Genomic DNA, 20,461 nt, shown 5'->3' on the forward strand with positions numbered 1-20,461 from the left:
ACCTGGGTACTATTCAATTAGTGTCACATCACAAAAACAATGAATTGCCATTTGCAACTGTGCACCGCTTTTTCATTGGTGCCCGAGACAATTTTATGGCCTAGTCCAACCCTGCATATTTGGCCTACGGAGGCCTAAGCATGGGCTGAGGATGAAGCCAAATCGGACTCAGGGCCTTTTACCAAAAGGCTGCAAATATCCTTGCTCTGGCCCTTCCTGGATGCCCTTTCTGGTGGCCGCCTTACTCCGCCATGTGTTCCTCCAAACTTCCCAGCATCACTTTCCCAGCTTTCCAGGTGGTTCTTGTGCAGCTTCCTCTCTGAATCGTATCACTCTTTATAATTAGTAAGTCTTCAAGTGTCTTCGTAGTCTTATTTGTGGACCGTGCACTCCTGTAGAAGTTTGTCACAGTGATCATTAGCACGCCTTGGTCATGGCTTTTGGTCCTCTCCTGTCTGCCATGATATGCAAGGGCTGCCTTTTTAGTTTATGGAGATCTGGGTATGTGCTATGTGCATGTCGGCCAGGTCAGCAGGCTGGGGTTGGGGGATACACTTTGGAGTATCACCCCTAGACTGCCTCCGGGGTCAGCATGGCAGAGATGGAAGTGCTCCACCGCCACGTCCCCGCTACAGAATCTCACAACCATTTCCACAGCTGCCTTATGTAACTTTGTCACAGTTGACACAACAGTGTGTCGCACAACATGTCAATTTTCACAGTGCGTGGTTTGATATACCACCCAGTTATGCAAAAGACTTATGTGCTTGTACCTAAGTATCCATTCAGTTCTCGCACCATTATGTTAATTCATTTTGCCCAACCAATAGTTAAGCGCTGTGCCAGAATATTTAGCATAGGTCAAATTCTACATAATGCAAATTTGTATAACCACAAAATATTATCCAGCACTATATTTAAAATGAGGTGCATACAACATAATTAGGCACAAATAGAAAGAATAACACTTCATCACAAAAATAATGATGAAACACAAACTTTCAACATTCACCCTCGCTTATTTTTCAAGAAAACACAGACGCCCCACTGTCATTTGACACCTCTACTAAAGCCAGAACTGTTGTATTGGCAAATGTTTAAATTACACGGATCTGCAGCTTACTAACCGTCAAGATCTGTAACTTATTTGGCAGATGCATTCCTTCTCAAGCTGTTACATTTGCTTTCCTCGTTTACTCGACATCCACACAATCGTGATGCTGCGAAGAAATAAACGACTCTCTGTAGAGGGTAAGGTAGCACATTCTATCAGAGTGTCAAGAAAGACAGCCACTGTACACTGTCACACACATAGCTAGACTCAAAGAACAAGGAATGTGGAGAGTCTGGACCTAATGACATGATTCTATCGCTAAACTCCACATCAAACGTTTTGCCACACTCGGTGTCACCTATACTCCAAACCTAAAAGGTGCCACCTAAATATGATATCAGTTGTGAGCATGTGCCACCTGAGCTGGAATTCTCAACCTGTTGCCCAATGCTTGCAATGCAACGGACTGTGGATCACCCTTCACCCAAGGCTGAAGTACATTGGTGTGGTAATGTTGAAAGGTCTGAAGTGCTGGAGCATTCATGTTTGTTTCTGGACCCCTTCTTAGCATTTATTTTGAGACCTCATCGGGTACAGGATTCAGGGTTGTCCAACTCCAGGCCTCCAGTGCCAGAACCCTGACAGGTTTTCTGGATTTCCCACATTAATATCCATGAGGAAAAATCTGCATGCATTAAGAATCATTGGGCCTCATTATGAGGCTGCCGGTCTGGTAACAACGGTGCAAAGTTGTTATCGCACCGGCAGACTCCAAGTTCTGCGACTAGTGCCCCCCAGCCTGCCAGGTCTGATCTAGCTGGTGGACCGGCACCCGCCCACAGACATTCACGGTAGCACCGGGCTGCCATGCTCCACATTCCCATTGAGTCCTATGTGACTCGAATGGCGAGTAATTTTTACCGGCACCCGGCTATGGGGAATTACCGGGTCCGCCGGAGCTGGAATGCCCCGGTGGATCCCCATTGCCGGGTGGCGGTAAAAGAAATTACTCCGGCGGCAGCCGGCACATTTACCGCCAGAGTCATAATGAGGCCCATTGTATGTAAATTGTTTCTCATGAATATTAGTAAATAGTATCGTAAAAACCAAGCATGGATACGGCTCGAGTCCAGGAGTTGGACAACCCAGCTCCCATCTCCTACTGAACCATGGGTTTTTACCTCTTTTACTGTACTTTATTAGATTTGTACCGCACACCACTGACCCGGGGGATTAAGGGTGCCATGTTTTGACATTTTCTTTTTTTCTTTCTGGTCATTTTACAGGAGGTGAGGGGTGTGTGGAGCTCACCAAGTCAACATGTGGAAGGCAAGCAGTGATAAGTTGCAATATCCCTGGTATGATTTTGGAATCTGTGTGTCCAGTCATCCCGGTGAACAGGAAAGAAAGAGCTGAAAGTGATTGCCTATCAAGGGAAAACAGCACCAGTTCTGATGGAAGATTACAGCTCAGTATGTCAGGTTCAACAGTCGAACTGCACTTCCGCCCAGCCAAGCTCGGTGATCAAGGGAGTTATCAATGGTTTTTTCAGGGAAACGAACGTCACTCACTTCTCCGTTCAGTCCTCACAATTGAAGGTAAGATGAGATGTGTGTTGAATGCATACCTGCCTAACCTCCAGATTTTTCCCGGAGACAGGAATTTTAACCATTTCTCAGGGTCTGTGGGAAAGATCCTGGAATCTCAGGAATTTTGGTGGGGGACAGCTTTCACTAATTGCTTTTTTTGTTATGGGCAATGCTGCATGGGCATCCCAAAAGCGAGGCAGGGTAACTGCTGTTACCATCGGCAGCTGAGAGAGGGGCAGCCCCAACCTTCTCTGTGCCTGTTCCTCTCCTCCCCCCAGCTACGGAGACACACAGTCTCGGCAGCATAAAGCCACTGAAGGGTAAGGTGCGAGCAGTCATCTCACCCTTCCTCCAAACAGCAAGCTGCTAAGCACCATAAGGAAAACAACCGTCAGGCAGGGCCCAGGTTCAAAAGATCTGCCCCCATTAGGGGGCCAGACAGTCGGCTATCCGGCCCGGGGGCTGCGACAACAGCAGCCCCCACCACATACACAAAAAAGACCCAAGGCCTCCCTTAGTCCTATAAATATGAGCAGCATGCTCAGAGTAAACACAATCTGTTTGTGGACCCTGAACGGGGACCCAAGCAAACAGGAGGTTCACTGTTTACTCAGTGTCTTCCAAATCTTCTTGCTTCTTTAGCAAATCTTGAAGTTCGCTGTACATCGCAGCGTCTTTTTTCCTTCCTGAACATTGTACTATTCAAAGCAATTGCATTGCAGCCTTAACGAAGGAAGAAGAGGCAACCGAACAGCCAGCGTGGACGGCGTCAATTTCAACATCTCTGCATAAAGGAAAAGCGAGCGGCAGGCGTGTCCAAAACAAAACAAGCAAAGACGCGTGCTGCAGAATCATCCTAAGCCAGTGCGAACGAAGGAGAGAGAGGCACCCGAGCAGCCCAGCGCGGACAGCGTCCTTTTCAACAACTTACAGGTGAACCACCGCGCTGGGGCTACGAGGGAGGAAAAATAGACACTTGTGTCCGGGAAGAGATACAATTTGTTATTGTGGACCGGAGCCCCCGTGTTATAAGGCATGCGGGGCAAGATAACACAAGCCAGTTTTAAACTCGGGCAGAGTCACAGCCAGCCTGGTAGCACGGCGAGCCGGGAGCTCATTTTTCTTGACATCCATGCAGAGCTTGCAAACGCAATTTCAAACTCGGCGGGCCCAAATACGGCAGATTAAAAATATTTTCTGTAATTTTGCATGGGCGCCCTCACAGCAAAACCAATTATTTAAATACCAGTAAAACAAGTCTGGGGGCTGCCCATTTATTAAAATAAACACCGCACAAAGTGGACACTAGGAGACAATTTCTTCTTTGAACCCTACATAGACATAACAAAAGGAGATATATTTCTTTTAGCAAAAAGCTAACAGAAAACACAGACAGCAACAAGAGGGCGCCAGCCAGCAGTTACCCAGCACGGGCAACAAATAGAACAGGCTCAAAGAGCTTGCCGATAGCAACAGCTTTAACTCCTTGATAAAACTTTTTTCCTTTTCCTATAACAGGCATAAAAAATCATGGGGCCCAAGCGGAAAGCACGGGCACCCTCAAAACCGGTGCAAAAGCCCAAATCACCACAATTCTTAGCAGCCATTGAAGCAACAGAGCACTACAGATGGGCATGGGTTAGAGAAAACATGTACGGCCTACCCAGGGAAGGAATTACCAGCCCACCCAGCCAAGATGAGGGTTCTGCACCATCAAAAAGGAGAAAAGTATCTGAAGGCACCAAAAAAGGTAACAAAAAACTGTCAAAACTATGCGAGAATGTAGCGGAATTACAGCAACTAATGGTAGAAGTAAGGGGGAAACAGACACCGCCCACAAGGGAACCTGGGGCCTCAAACCCTACCATCGCAGTAGAACCTACAATAACGGTTGTCAACCCACCCGTAACACTACCTACAGCAATCCCGCCACAACAAGTACAGCAGTTGCCATTAGCACCCACAGCTATAAATACAACAGCCTCCACAACTCCAGCAACAGACTTAGCAGGTGTTCTAAAAGCATGGGCAACCCCCAGCGCAGACAACGCGGGCGTGACAGGGACACCCGGCAGCAATACAACTGACATTGTAACAATCTGTAATGCACAGTTAGACCAAAAAATGAAATCTTTCCAAACAGAGATATTAAATAGATACAAAAGATGCCTGGCATGGAACATTGATACCACAATCAAAGAAGCCATATGGGCCAAGGAATTTTTAAAAATCTTTTCTTTAATAGAAGCCCAACGCAAAGGGAAAGACGCTTTCAGAGACCCCAAAAAGATAGAAGAAAAAGCTATTTCCAGAAACGCCCAGGTTGAACAAAACTGGGACAACTGGTTACAAGCCTTTGCCATTTTAGCAACAATATATGAAGAAAAATTCCCCATGGATGGGAGGAAGATCTGGGCATACGTTGATAAAATAAGGGAAGTTAAAGTAACCCAGAGGGGGAAGATATGGCTAGCATATGACATCAGATTTAGGAGGAGCATGTCAGAAAGGCCGGCCATTGAGTGGGATGAAGTCCAGAACGATTTATACACCCTCAACGCCGAACCTCCCCAGGAAGAAGATACCATGCATTATTCTTCCAAAAATAGCAAAAATTTGTAAGGAAACAAATCCAATGACAATGATAAATCCAAAAAAGGGGAGCAGCCCTTTCGGAAGAACCAGCCTTGGGCGGCTAAAAATCATACCCACAGACAGAACAAACAGCAGGCTGACAAATCCAACATCACATACAGACATTTTGGGAAAAACCAGTGTACATGGGGCAAAGAATGCTGGTACAAACACGCCTGCACAAATTGCAACGGCGACCATGCAGCAAGCAACTGCACCAGACTACCAGCCAAGAAAGAATGATACCCCAATTTTAGAACCAGGACGAACACCCATCAACCCGGGCAACTTTAGGGACGCCTTAAACAACTACCCAGACAAGTGATACTATGACAGGGTTTCACCAAAGGTATTTCCATCCCATTTAAGGGCTCTGGGTCACACACCTTCCCGATGAACCTGAAGTCAGCCAGGGATAACGCCCAGATAGTAGAAACCAAAATCAAGAAAGAACTGCAACTAGGCAGGATAGCAGGTCCCTGGGACGGCATGCCTTTAAAGAACTATTTAATATCTCCACTAGGCCTGGTCCCCAAAAAAGAACCCGGGAAAATGAGGCTAATCCATCATCTCTCCTACCCCAAAGGCCAGTCTTTAAACGACGGCATCCCACACACAGAATCCGCCGTATTTTACACACATTTCCAAGAGGCGGTAAGGCTCATACAAGAGTGCGGCAGAAACGCCTTGATGGCCAAGCTGGACATCGAATCTTCTTTCAGACTTTTGCCAGTCCACCCAGATTCACAGCAGTGGCTAGGTTTCACTTTTAACAACAAATTCTATGTGGACAGATGCCTCCCCATGGGGTGCGCAGTATCCTGTGCACTATTTGAGCAATTCAGTTCCTTTTTCCAATGGGCTTTCCTAAAGCAGAGACCAGGGACAAAAATAGTGCATTACCTAGACGATTTCATGGTCATGGGGCCACCAAACTGCAGGGCTTTAGCAAAACTTGAGCATTGGGCAGAACAGTGGGGAATTCCCCTAGCGAAGGAAAAAAACCACCAAACCAGACAAAAACATAATTTTCCTGGGCATCGAAATAGACACAGCAAAGGGGATCTGCAGAATCCCCAAAATGAAAATAGCAGAACTCCTGTTTAAAATACAAAACCTGATAACGAAAGAAAAGGGAAAAAAAGAGAAAGCAATCCGTGAGGGATAGCCGCGTCCCCTGCACACTGTCTAACAGGCCGAACGGCCTAATGGAGTTGATAATCCGAAGATTATTTTGAAAGTTTATGAATTTCTTTATATTCAAAATACAGAAGATTTAGGAAAAACACATTCAATAGACAATTAGTTATCATCAACAGTAAATTCTGTTATTTATTTGTGTTTTCAAGTGCCCAACGCGTTTCGAGTCGAAAAAAACTCTTCATCAGGGGCGACATATTCATCAAACAATTTCTATAAAAGGAAAATTATATACAATATATTAGTGCTTTAGATAGACTTAATGGTGAACAAAATCTAACAACAAAATCACATTTGTTATGAAGACAGTAATTAGCTTAAACATTTTAGCTGTATTGGTGGGTAACACATTCTATTGAAAAAAAGCCCAACATTACCCTAGTCTTTCCACATTCACCAAGTTAGTGTGATTATGCCACATATGTGTCTATAAAGAAAATAGGTAGCCGGCCCTATATTTTGCCTTTGGCGCAGTGAATTTTGGGGGGATAATTTATTACTAAGGAGTGCAAATTATTGTGCTGCATTGATGCAAAATGACCTCTTACCTTGAGTTATGCTAATAACCAGCAAGGACTCAGAGGGTAGACGATTGTGTATTGTCCACTAGGCTCACGGTAACTAGTTCTTTTAAATCTGTGACCAATGGGGACCGATGGCAGAAGCGAATCTCTCAAGCCTAGAGAGAAGGAAAGATATTTTATAACAATGTATGTAGAAAGCTTTCTAAAAGAAAAAAATAGGCTTAGAGCCCAAAGTTAAGTGCGTTTACTAAGTAGTTTTACAGTCCGGTCTAAACACTTACTTCGATTCACACCAGCAATCTAGGAGGAGTTCAGGAGCCGTAGGAAACGGCAGTTGAATGAGCCTCTCTCACATTTTGCGTGTTTTTATATTGTTAAGTGTTATGACGTCACTCGCGCATGCGTTGGCGGCGTCACGCTTACGCATGACGTCACCCGCGCATGCGCGGAGTGATGTAAACAATCCCCCATGTTGTGTATGAATTAAAATGCAGCATTCTACCATAGGCGATCCATATGAGGAAGCAACGACATCGATTTTTAAGTATATGGCGTTACTTAAAAAAAGTGATGGCCGTAGATGTGTATTTCTAATCTAAAATTTGAAATAGCGGTAATCCATGAACCTCGATATGGGCAAAAGTGGGTCAAACGGGCTAATGATTAGGCTTTTGTACTAGGGCAACTGAAGAGAGTAGGTTGCTCTCTGAATTGTGATGTTATGTAATTATAATTTGTGTATATATCATCAACAATACTGTCGTGGAAACTTTGTTCAACACATTTAGCATTTTTCAGACCCTTATAAACGTTTCTTAGTTAATCAGTGGAGCATAAGGAAAACACACATTACAATCACAATGACATAGCAGAATCCAAAAGAGGAATAAAGCCGAAAATAGCTTCTAAAAGACATGTCATAGGTTCGGAAAGTTATATCTAGTGTAAGGTTGACCTATGTGAGTGAGACTAAGATGGCTACCTCCTTGTAGTGGGAGTTCATAGGAATGGCCCTAGAAAATAGTCCTCATTAATTCCCAGGGGTGTCATAGCGTCCAATTTGTTGATCCAGAAGAGTTCTCTTTGTGCAAGCTTTTTAGGAAGATTTCCACCTCTACTTGACGGTCGTAGGACCTCCAAAACCACAAATCTCAACTGTGAGATATTGTGTTTTTTCTCTTCAAAATGTCTATAGACTGGAGATTTGCAATTTTTGGTCCTGATGCAGGATTTATGCTCCGTCCTACGGCTCCTGAACTCCTCCTAGATTGCTGGTGTGAATCGAAGTAAGTGTTTAGACCGGACTGTAAAACTACTTAGTAAACGCACTTAACTTTGGGCTCTAAGCCTATTTTTTTCTTTTAGAAAGCTTTCTACATACATTGTTATAAAATATCTTTCCTTCTCTCTAGGCTTGAGAGATTCGCTTCTGCCATCGGTCCCCATTGGTCACAGATTTAAAAGAACTAGTTACCGTGAGCCTAGTGGACAATACACAATCGTCTACCCTCTGAGTCCTTGCTGGTTATTAGCATAACTCAAGGTAAGAGGTCATTTTGCATCAATGCAGCACAATAATTTGCACTCCTTAGTAATAAATTATCCCCCCAAAATTCACTGCGCCAAAGGCAAAATATAGGGCCGGCTACCTATTTTCTTTATAGACACATATGTGGCATAATCACACTAACTTGGTGAATGTGGAAAGACTAGGGTAATGTTGGGCTTTTTTTCAATAGAATGTGTTACCCACCAATACAGCTAAAATGTTTAAGCTAATTACTGTCTTCATAACAAATGTGATTTTGTTGTTAGATTTTGTTCACCATTAAGTCTATCTAAAGCACTAACATATTGTATATAATTTTCCTTTTATAGAAATTGTTTGATGAATATGTCGCCCCTGATGAAGAGTTTTTTTCGACTCGAAACGCGTTGGGCACTTGAAAACACAAATAAATAACAGAATTTACTGTTGATGATAACTAATTGTCTATTGAATGTGTTTTTCCTAAATCTTCTGTATTTTGAATATAAAGAAATTCATAAACTTTCAAAATAATCTTCGGATTATCAACTCCATTAGGCCGTTCGGCCTGTTAGACAGTGTGCAGGGGACGCGGCTATCCCTCACGGATTGCTTTCTCTTTTTTGCATATGTTTCCAGCCTAGATACCAAGGCTGTGTATTTTCTCCCCTGCACCTTGAACTCTGTAATCACTATTTGGAACAGTCCTCATTTTACAAATTTGAATTGTTATTAATTTGGTGTGCAAGTGTATTTACCAGTTTTTGTTCATTTAACGAAAGAAAAGGGGACAGTAAAGGAAATACAATACTTAGCAGGCAGCCTCAATTTCGCATCCAGAATAATACCTCAAGGGAGGATATTTTCCAGAAGCCTAGAGTTCAAAATCAAAGCACTCACCAAACCACACTTGCATATCCGGCTAGGCAGAGAGGTGAAACAAGACCTGGAAACATGGGGAAAATTCCTCAGATATTTCAACGGGTCTTTACTTTGGCAAACGCCTTTAAATACCTGGTCAAACAGGGTCCTATACACCGATGCAGCCGGGAGCAAGGTGTTTGGAGCCATACTAGACTCTGAATGGGTGGCAGGACACTGGCCCAATTCATTGCAAGCAGCAGGGTGGACAAAAAACATCACCCTACTAGAAATATTTCCCATCTGGCTAACATTACACATCTGGGGCAGGCGACTAGCGAATACGGAACTTTTGATCTGGTGCGATAACATGGCTGTAGTGGGCTCCATAAACAGAAGGTCTACGAAATGCCCTTTAGTACTGAAAGTATTACGAGCCATTACAACAGTCACACTACAAGAAAATGTTGTGGTCAAAGCGAAGCACATTTCAGGGGCAGATAATAACATTGCTGATGCCTTATCTCGCTTCCAGTGGACAAGATTCCGAGAGCTAGCACTGCACGCCCAAGAACAGATGACGCCAATACCAGCAGAATGCTGGGCAATAATGGGAAGACAAGAATAACGGCATCAACACCAGCGCCAGAGAGCACAGGCCGGGATGCCCAAGGAAAAACCAGGCACCTCTAAAACGGGTGCCAACAACCAATTGGCATCAACGCTAGCACCAGAGAGTGCAGGCCGGGATGACCAATACAAAACAGGCACCTCTAAAACGGGTGCCAACAACACATTGGCATCAACGCCAGTGCCAGAGAGCCCATGCCGGGATGCCCAACAAGAATCAGGCACATCACCAACGGGTGCCAACAACCTCGCAGGCTTCCTAACGGAGATGGCAGAGAGGGCAGTGGCAAGCACTACTGCAACACAGTACAGTAAGTGTTTGCGAACAGTATTTAAGGCCACAGGTGTAAACCACGTAGAATTAATAACGATTAAAGATATAGAAGTATTTTTAAAATGGGCTTGGGAACAAGGTTTCAAAAGGGATTGGGCTAAAATACACCTGGTGGCAATTTCATATTTTACAAAAATACGGGGCGATTCAGACCCCACCCAGAACGCCCTCATCTCTTATGCAATGAAGGGATGGGGCAGAATAGAGGGTGCCCAAGTGGACACCCGCCGACCCCTTGATTTTAGCAAACTAGTGCAGATAGCAAGCCATTTGGAAGCCATATGTTGGCACCCATACGAGAAAATGTTATTTAAAACAGCCTTTTTCCTAGCCTACTTTGGGGCTTTCCGGGTAGGAGAACTCATCGCTTCCAGCACCAAGGCCACAAACGGCCTGGGTGTCATGGAAGTCAGGGTGAGCCAGGAGAGTGTTAACATAGAAATTCAACAGTCGAAAACGGGTGCAAAAAGACCATCAACATTTGTTGCATTGATGAAGCAACAAACTGCCCGGTTTGCATCACCAACCTCTATTACGCACAACGACCCAAAGTGGGGGGGAGTTTTTTAATCCACAAGGAGGCATAGGCTCTAAGCCGCTACCAATTTAAAGGAGTGCTGATAAAAGCAATCAGCAAAGCAGGGTGGGATCTCAAACAGTTCGGCACCCATTCCTTCAGGATAGGTGCCACCACTGCAGCATGGCAGGGAGGCCTAGTGTAAGAGGATTCAATTCAACACTACAGCTAAGTCAATGCCTAGTCTGGGATACTGAATGGAAACCCTTATTGATATATCTTTATGTCCAGTTCATGAGTTCTGGATGACTACCCCTATATAACACCCCTCTCTTAGAATCCCCCTGACCCCACTGAGCCAAGAAGTAGTTCTGTTTTGCAAGTTTAAAAGGTTTATTTGAGAAATAAAACAAAATATAGATACCACGCTTTTATAGTAAATTAATAATCGATATCGCCCTTATAAATATAATGTTAATCAACAATGGGTAATCTGACACTAGCACACTTCTTTATAATCAATGAGGAGTGGGTGTAGGATGGATAAGGCAGCAAAAATACTTTTATGATTTCAAGGGAAAAGCAATGAGGAATAAAATGCAGTACAGAAATACTTGATATGATTTTAGAAAAAGATAAGATAATCACTTTTTCTCTGGCAATTCACCCCCCTCCCCTATGCAATGTAAGAAATGGAAGGAGATGGAAAGAGGAGCACACAGTTCTCAGGAATGCAATCAAATACAATACGAAATTCAGTTCCCCCCCAGCAAGCTTAGAGAAAACCGGTATGAGTTTTAAAACACAGGCCCAAGTGCTTTGAATGTGGTGGCAATGAAGTGAGAAATATGCTGAACATGCTTTTAATTCCCTTTAGGAGTTTCAGGGTGAGTGAAAGATACTTGAGATGAGTGCAGGCTCACTTTAGCAATGATTCAGAGATGGTGATTAAGAGGCAAACGAATTTTTAGCAAGGAAAGAAATGACTGCTGATGGTTACACGTGGCTGGATTTTTAACCAAATCGCAAATCGCGGTAAAATTTGCGAGTGCGTGAATCGTGATTGCGGAAAAAGTATAAAGAATTCTAGGCTTGTTGGAAAGCTTAGATCCTAAGCTTTCAGAGGAAAGTTAAACCAAGTTCGTAGCCCAAACGGCCTCAGAGATATGAATGATTTTGTAAAGGTCGTTTTTCGGATTTAAAGTAAACTCAAAATGACAGGTGACAGCTTTGCAGCTGCAGAATTGACAAGTGACAGTGGTGCAGCTTTACAAAATGACAAGTGACAACTTCTAGGAGGCAGTTCTGGTTAGATTAAAATAGTTTGGATTAGATTATTTTAAACTAAGAGCTTACTTCTGTCACAATCTGACCTAAGTACTCACAATATATTTTGGAAGGACTGGACCTCGTCACGGATCTGATCAATCAGGCTAGCGGCACTTCACAGCGATCTGGTCTCTGGGTCTGCGGTTTTGCACGGTCTGGTCTGGTCTGGCACTGGTCTGGTCTGTCCGGATACAGCGGTCTCTGCACGGCTCCTGCATCTCTGCACTGGTCCTAGCAAAAGTTCTTGGCAAGGGATTCAAGCAGCTCGCCCGGCTGTGAGTAGCTTGCAATGATTTGAGGCCTGCTGCAGAGAACTCAGCTTGTGGTTTTAGGCCTCTGATTTAGGTTCTAAAGTATAAGTTCTAGGTTCTGGAGTATGTAGCTGGAGTCAGTCTGGAACTGGTATCTTCTGGATGTTGTGTGTTCCGGCAAAACGCTCCGCAGCAACTGGATTTGAATGTCCTCTCTAGCTTCCAGTGGCTCTTTTTATGTCTTTTGAAAGTGGGTGTGTGCGCAGCATCACTAAGCCAGCCCCTCTCTCAACTGATCATTGGTCAAGCGTCTCTCTCTTCCTTGATAGGGGAAAGGAAATGTGAGTTAGAGTGATGCTGTAGGTTTTATGGTCAGAGGAACCTCCTCTTGTCAGATTGCACACAAATCTATTTCTGACCCAAATACATATTTATCTATGCACCATTTTTCTAATATTATAGGTCCAGCTAACATATTTTCTGTAGCACCAAACCATCCGATCCCTGTCTTTGTACGATGTTGTGTCCACTGATGACAGAATTCTCCCCTTTTCATCCAGATAACGACCTCTAAACCTTTCCAGATTTTACACAAATGTGCACCAGGGCTAGGGGTTACAGATGATAAAGTGTCAGATTTTTAACATGCATACATTTGGAGTGAGACCCTATTTTCCGCTAGCAACCCCCCAGAATACACCACAGGGTCCTAACACATCTCAAAATGTTCACAGAAAAATCACAAAAATTATGGTATCATTTAGATAATTTTGACAAGTCCGCACCATGAGTTATACATCTTTCTTAAAATCATATTCTGGCCAACAGGGGTGTGTCTTCCCAGGTCACATGGTGGAGAAACCAGTCTATCCACTTTCTTTAAGCTCAGCCTGTCCTCAGAGGGGGCTGCCCCTCCCCGTTTCTGCCAAGAGGAAGCCACTTTACGACCTCCCCTATAAACCATCTGCCTGAGTCAAGGAAGGGCTTTGTTCAAAAGGAAGCCATTTACGACCCCCCAAATAAACCATCTGCCTGGGCCCTTTGTTTAGTTTCTTGCAGTCCCCTGGTAATTTAATCAGAGAGTGTGTGACCTCCTTTTGGCAGGGGCAACAGAATGCAGCTAGGCCTGGGAACCTGTCAGGCAGAATTGGAATCTCTTTAAGCCAGTTTTCAGCTAAAATGTCACTTTTTGTTCCCCAGTTTAAGTCAATACAATTTTTACATATGCAGCTTGCATGCTGATTCTAAGTTCAAAACTATGACATTTTAACAGTTACAAACTATGTGACACTCAAAAGTAGGTCACTCAGTTAATTTAAACATTTCGATTTTGGTGGTTTTAATCCAGTTTCAGTTAGGCTGCTGACATGCATAGCTCAGCCAGTTTTGTTATGAACATTGTTTTGGGCTCTTCATCTTCCCAGATTTTGTATGCACACATACTTCATTCTGCCACATGTCCGCTGGTGTTCAGTGAGATTTTTGGATGTGTTGCAATGTTTGAAAATAGGCATTTTGAGCTGGCATTCAGAGAAATCAAAGGTAATTTTAAAGCGTTTTTGAGCTAACAGGCGCTGCTGTTTTACCTTTGGCACCCATTCCACTCATGGCACCCTGGCCCATCATGCTCACACTGGTGGGTGGCAAGTTAGGCAGCCATTTTGGTGTATGCACAAACTGCGTGGTTCTCCTGGATTCTGGCGCACATGTGGGCTTTTTGGCCATCTTGGATTTTCTAAGCCCACAGCACCAAATGTTGCAGCATGATAGCTCAAACGTGGGTCAGGACACCCAACACTAGCACCGCAACAACTAAAAAACATAGGGGGATGGAAGTCAGACTGTTATAAAAGATATATCAGACCACAACTGATATAGCCATCCTCCCTCAAATTTTCTTTTCTTTTCCCTCCCTCCCACCACCACAGAAACAACAGGCGAATCGAGGACCACACTCCGATCAGCATGGATAGTTGGCCACTCATTCGTTTTCAGGACAGGCAGATGGGCAGAAGAGACTAAAGAAGGGCCACCTTTCAGAAACACCACTACTTCATGGTGGGGATACAGAGGCCTACGGTTGGCCGACATCCATGAAACACTAGCAGCATTGGTGGCATACAGGGACCCCCAGAATTCCTGATCATTCATCTAGGGGGCAACGACCTAGTCAATACGGCTAGACGCATCCTATGCGAAGAAATCTGCTCCTCCCTAGCAGGCATTTCGCACAACTGGAGGGGTACTGAAATATACTTCTAAGCCATCTTACCAAGAAATGGCTAGGGGCCAACTGCTACAAATCTATAGACATATCCAGAAGACAATTGAACAGGGGGATAGAGAGATTCTGTATGACAAGAGGACTGGGTTTCATAAAACACCCAGCCATTACACTAGGCAACCCAGACCTCTTTCTCCACGACGGCACCCATTTGTCTAACCAGGGCATGGAGTATTTCTTTCGGGAAATCAATGCAACAGTTGCTCACAGGGGCTGTCTCTAGGGCATACTCTTGGGGGAACACGGTCAGCCACACAACCTGCCCATGTGTGGCGGCACAGGTCTGAGGGGGTAACCTCAGGACCCGGTGCCCAAAAGTATGATACCATCATGATATGTGATATTGTGTATTTGCCATAACTCATATCTGTACAATAAAATCCTACGGCCTTTTATTGCCAACACTTGACACAAGTTGTGAGCCTATCATTACGGGAGAGGGTTTGGGGTTCGGCCAATACTAATTCATGCATATGGGTTCAGCAGTTATGGGCAATGCTGCATGGGCATCCCACAAGCGGGGCAGGGTAACTGCTGTTACCATCGGCAGCTGGGAGAGGGGCAGCCCCAACCTTCTCTGTGCCTGCTCCTCTCCTCCCCCCAGCTATGGAGACACGCAGTCTTGGCAGTACAAAGCCATGGAAGGGTAAGGTGCGAACAGTCATCTCACCCTTCCTCCAAACAGCAAGGTGCTAAGCACCATAAGGAGAACAACCGTCAGGCAGGGCCCAGGTTCAAAAGATCTGCCCCCAACAGGGGGCCAGACAGTCAGCTATCCGGCCCGGGGCTGCGACAACAGCAGCCCCTACCACATACACAACAAAGACTGAGGGCCTCCCTGGGTCCTATAAATATGAGCAGCATGCTCAGAGTAAACACAATCTGTTTGTGGACCCTGAACGGGGACCCAAGCAAACAGGAGGTTCACTGTTTACTCAGTGTCTTCCAAATCTTCTTGCTTCTTTACCACAGAACCCGCCCACCCTACAAAAAGGGGAGAAGAGCAAAAAGAAGTATAAGGCACTGTACGGTGCCCACAACAAGTTGTGGGATACAAGAAGGCGGCACGGGTCTGAGGGGGTAACCTCAGGACCCGGTGCCCAAAAGTATGATACCATCATGATATGTGATATTGCGTATTTGCCATAACTCATATCTGTACAATAAAATCCTAAGGCCTTTTATTGCCAACAATTGACACAAGTTGTGAGCCTATCATTACGGGAGAGGGTTTGGGGTTCGGCCAATACTAAAGCATGCATATGGTTTCAGCAGTTATGCTTGCAGGACTGCGCCACCTCGGATTCCCTGCATGAGTTGGCTTTGTCTCTGCAGCAATGACTGTAATGCTTCCAGCACATTGGCAAAAAGAATGCAGGTGAAGCAAAATAATGCTGTTATTTTGCTTCACCTTTCATTATCTTTTGCTGACTTTCAATGCAAACGTGCATTTTTTTTGCTTTCGTTCTTTTTGCCCAGGTAGGGTGGACTCAGCCCCATTGAACCACAGCCATCAGGTTTGCAGGCTGGACAACTCACCACTGCACTATATAACCTGATGAAAAACAACTAAGGTGAAATGTCCAATAACGTGTTAATTTTATGGAAGCCAAATGCCTTTTGTCCTATGCAATGTGGGTGGTTGTGAACAGGCAATTTAATGAATTGTGCATATTTCAATTTGAACTGCAAATTTGTGACGTCACATCACATTACAACAGAGTTTACCTTTTTGACATGTGGGCAGAGTCATGTGAAAATGGGCGGAGTTGTGTGTGACTGTGGGCGGGGCATACATCTCAGGAATTTTGATTTTCAAATGTAGGCAGGTATGGTTGAATGCCTACTTCTAAAAACTGTTGGGTATAAATAAAGACAGAAATGCATTATTTATTTCAAGACCGCATATATGTTATGGATTGGGGGTGGGAGGCATATATGTTATGGATTGGGGGTGGGAGGCATATATGTTATGGATTGGGGTGGGAGGCAATACAGCATGATGAAAACTGTGGCATTTCTAAGATCTGTGCAAAATGATGGGGTTTTCCGCCCGTTCACTTAGGGAAATTTTAAGTCAAATATTACAAAGGTAATGAAAGCGGTAAACACATACTGCAATTAGTGTTTGAGAAAATTAGTGTTTGCAGCTATAAAAAAAGACAAGAAAGGTAAAGAAGCCTAAAAAAAAAGTCATTTGTCCACCCTGAGGAGAGGTACGTTGGCAATAAACAGTGAGAGTATTCAGTAGGCTGGGGTTGAACGTGATTGTGTAAGCGTGTGAATTTGCTAAACATTGCAATCAAAGTGCTTGTGAAAAAGTACACACATTACAGTCATGTGAGGAAAACGTTCTCTGCTGTTGATCTCCTGCACCGCCCATCCTTTCGTGTATATTTTATACAAAAGCTTCCAGTTCAAATACTTGGGAACAATATACAACATAGTTTAGGGATTTGAATAACTAACGTGGACCGTTAGAAAGTAAGTATTGTATTTAATATGTGTGGGGCGGTAATTGTGTACATTTTCAAGAGTTTTTACCATAAAACATGGCGGTTCCGTTGTTTTATATTTTGTTGACTCTGGTAATTAGGAGGTGTAATTCAATATTTATCATTAGTAAGGTTGTTTTTCATATTCTTTGCTACCCTACTCTTAGAGATTTGCAGCTATGCAAACAAGAGGCGGAGGTGTTCACTTAGACGCATAACCGAACAGAAATGTTGTTCTGTGCGCCCTGCACAATGTATAGGCAGTTCCATTCTCTCTAAAGCAACGGGGAGTTGTAGTAGTCATAATGAGGCCTGGCAGTGCTGGTATCATGTTTTCACCTAAGCCCACTGTGGAGTCTTTGAAAATGACCAACAAACAAAAGCACCTGGAAAACATGCAGATGAAAGTGGTCTGTGTTCCCAGTCAGCACATGGCGTTCGTTATGGACCTCCTCTGAGCCAATCAAAATGCTCAGAATGCAGTCAATAAATACAGAGATTGGCCACATTCTATACATCCTGAGTTTAGAAGCACGAAGGAAAACAGAAAGGGCCTTATTCACAAAGTGTTTTTCAATGACATTTTCCCATTGAAAAGCCTTCTTGCGAATCAAGCCCAAAGTATTTTGTTGCATTCAAAAAATAGTAATGTAACGTTCCCTGCAAAGGTTTTTATTTATTTATTTTCACATTTATAAAGTGCATAAACCCTGAGGCATCAAGGCGCTGTTACATAACCAGTTACTAGTAATAAATAATAGAACATCTCTGGGCAGTCAAATACAGCAGGTTACCAAGTTACAAGAAAAAACATTGAAGGAAACAGAAATGTTTTTAGGAATTTACGGAAGGTCCAGTAGAGGGATTCAGCTCGGAGTAGGTTCCAGTGTTTTGCTGAAAAGGATGGAAAGCTTGAGCCGCCAGCCTTTACCTGTTTAAATTTGGGTTGGCAGAGATGATGGGCATAAGCTGATCTTGAAGGTCTGGAGGAGCTTAACTTTGTTACCTTCCGAATGAGTTAGGGTAGGGCATCTATGCGTTATTGACAATGTTTTGAATAGAATCCTCCTGTGAATGAGGAGCCAGTGGGCCTTTCTCCTAGCTGAGGTGATGTGTTCTCATTTGGGGATGTTCAAGGCAGCTTGTAGTGCGTTATTCTGAATGGTTTACATCTTTCTGATGTTCAGTTCAGATGTGCCTACAAATGCATTACAATAGTTAAGCCTTGAACCGATGGTCGCTCTGGTGATTGTTAGGCAACTGTCTGGGGAAAAAGATGGTCCGGCCACATTCATTAGTTCAGTAGTGTACGTGGCGGAGGAGGAAATGGCATTCACTTGTCATGAGAGAGAGACTCCTAGTGTCTTCACTGAAGGAGAGACCGGGATTGAGATGCCATCAAAGTTAAAGGCTGAGTATTGGGGGTGGAGCTTTTTTAACACCTTTGGGGAGCCCAGCAGGAGGATCTGTCTTTTCTTCTTTTAAGCAAAGTTGGTGTGTGGCAAACAAAGCCTGAATAGTTGCATAGATAGAGTTAAGTGAGCATGAGTCATTGTGGTAGTTGCCAACACGATACTTACTTTTCACTGCACAGTCAATGTGACAGGCAACATTCCATTTTAACACACCAAAGTGAAAACTAAAACATATCTGTATATAGAAATAAAGCATGTGCATTGGATAACTCTTATTGGGTGGGCGTCTATGCCCATCCCTCTACAACACACGTGATTGACGTCACTGCAAGTACGACGTCTCATTGGTTACAGTGTCAATAGGACCCTAGATTACATGGTCCATTGTGATTGGGCAAGTTACACCCCTAGACATAAATCTCCATTTTAATTAGCAGCATGCAGAATAGACACCCAGGTGCCTAGTGCCCCAAGATTCACCCTTCCTCCTTTCCATCCATCAATGTTTTAGGGCTATGTGTCAATTAGTTGGCTGGATATGGCATCGGAACTGTAACCTCTTATCAGGAAACGTTATGGCATCCACGGGTTCTGGATGACAACAGGCAGTGGTACCTCTTCGCGTCTGGCTGGTCACGTGTTGGTTCACCATGAATCTGCTTCAGTTTCTAGCCTTTTGTGCATTTAATTCTGTTTCGCCTAGCCACCTGCATGGGGCTCTCTTATCTTGATCTTCATGAGGCAGGCTGGTATGCTCTGTAGTTTGAGTCGTGTTACCTGATGCTCTCCTCCCCTTCTCTGGTTGACCTTGATTTCCTAGGCATGAGCCGCTCATTGTTGAGTTTCGATTCCGCTCCTTCTCTTACCTTTGGCTGGGTTTCGAAACTTGGCCTGTCAGGCCTCTGGCCGCCTGGGTACATTTCTGCTTTTACAAAATGGAGTTGCACTTGTATAATGTGCCTTATTGACGTAGATATATGGTTGCCGCTTGCCGCACTATTTTCTACGAAGCATTGCAAGCAGTATCGATTTCTTAGTATCTTGTGTTTCAAGCCTATTTACGCACGTTTAACAGGTCGGTTGCTTCCATCTTGTCCCGTAGCACCGTTTCCGTACGTTTTAGCATTGTCTCTTTTCTGTGTCCATTACATTTATTTCGTAGTTATTCGTACTGGCATGCTTGTCTTCAATAGCCGCTTTTGTTCATTCATGAGTCTGTTCTGGCCCTTAAATCCTTTCCACTGGCCTTCCATTAAGGCTTTTGGAGTCTATTTGTGGACCGTGTGTAGGTACTATTCGTTCCATATCAGCGGCTGGTATGGCTGTCTGATAGGGTACCGCGCTGCCCAGGGTTGTCGAGTTATGGTTGCTTCAACAGGTACAGATCTTCTTATGTACACGGGGCAAAGTCCCAGTGCGGCTCTCTGTCAGTTCATTTGTTCCTCATACGACACATACCTTGGTGAGTACCCTTTTGGCAACTCTAACTGAGGGGCAGGGGTGCAGGTCATGTCTGGGACCTCCTTTACACTCCCCCCTCTGGTCGGTTCATCGACCACTTCTGCTTCATTCTTCATCTCTGTTTCTTTAGATTCTTCAGTGTTTTGTTCATCCTCCTCAGGGTTGGCACATGATGGCGAGAACATGTGTGTCTTTGGAGTCCATATTTTTATCACGCCTTTCAAACTCCCTGCTGTTTTGACATGTTCATCTTTGTTCCAGGTCATAAGCTGGCATTGTCCATTTGGACTGCAGTAGATCCATTTTCCTTTGTACCTTCTTCGTTTCTTGGGATAAGTGAACTTCGTTCCTTCTG

General features: G+C 44.2%; 1 protein-coding gene across 2 annotated transcripts in view; it reads left to right on the forward strand.

Moving 5' to 3' along the window:
• Positions 1 to 20,461, forward strand: part of LOC138582898 (uncharacterized) — a 418,590-nt gene that overhangs the window by 337,730 nt on the left and 60,399 nt on the right. For both annotated transcript variants that reach the window (XM_069654622.1, XM_069654621.1), the window contains exon 4: positions 2,341 to 2,652. In XM_069654622.1, coding sequence (XP_069510723.1) covers positions 2,341 to 2,652 — 312 coding nt within the window. The remainder of the gene's footprint in view (positions 1 to 2,340; positions 2,653 to 20,461) is intronic.

The sequence above is a fragment of the Ambystoma mexicanum genome, chromosome 3q, assembly GCF_040938575.1.
Source record: "Ambystoma mexicanum isolate Mex_15411 chromosome 3q, UKY_AmexF1_1, whole genome shotgun sequence".
NCBI lineage: Eukaryota > Metazoa > Chordata > Amphibia > Caudata > Ambystomatidae > Ambystoma > Ambystoma mexicanum.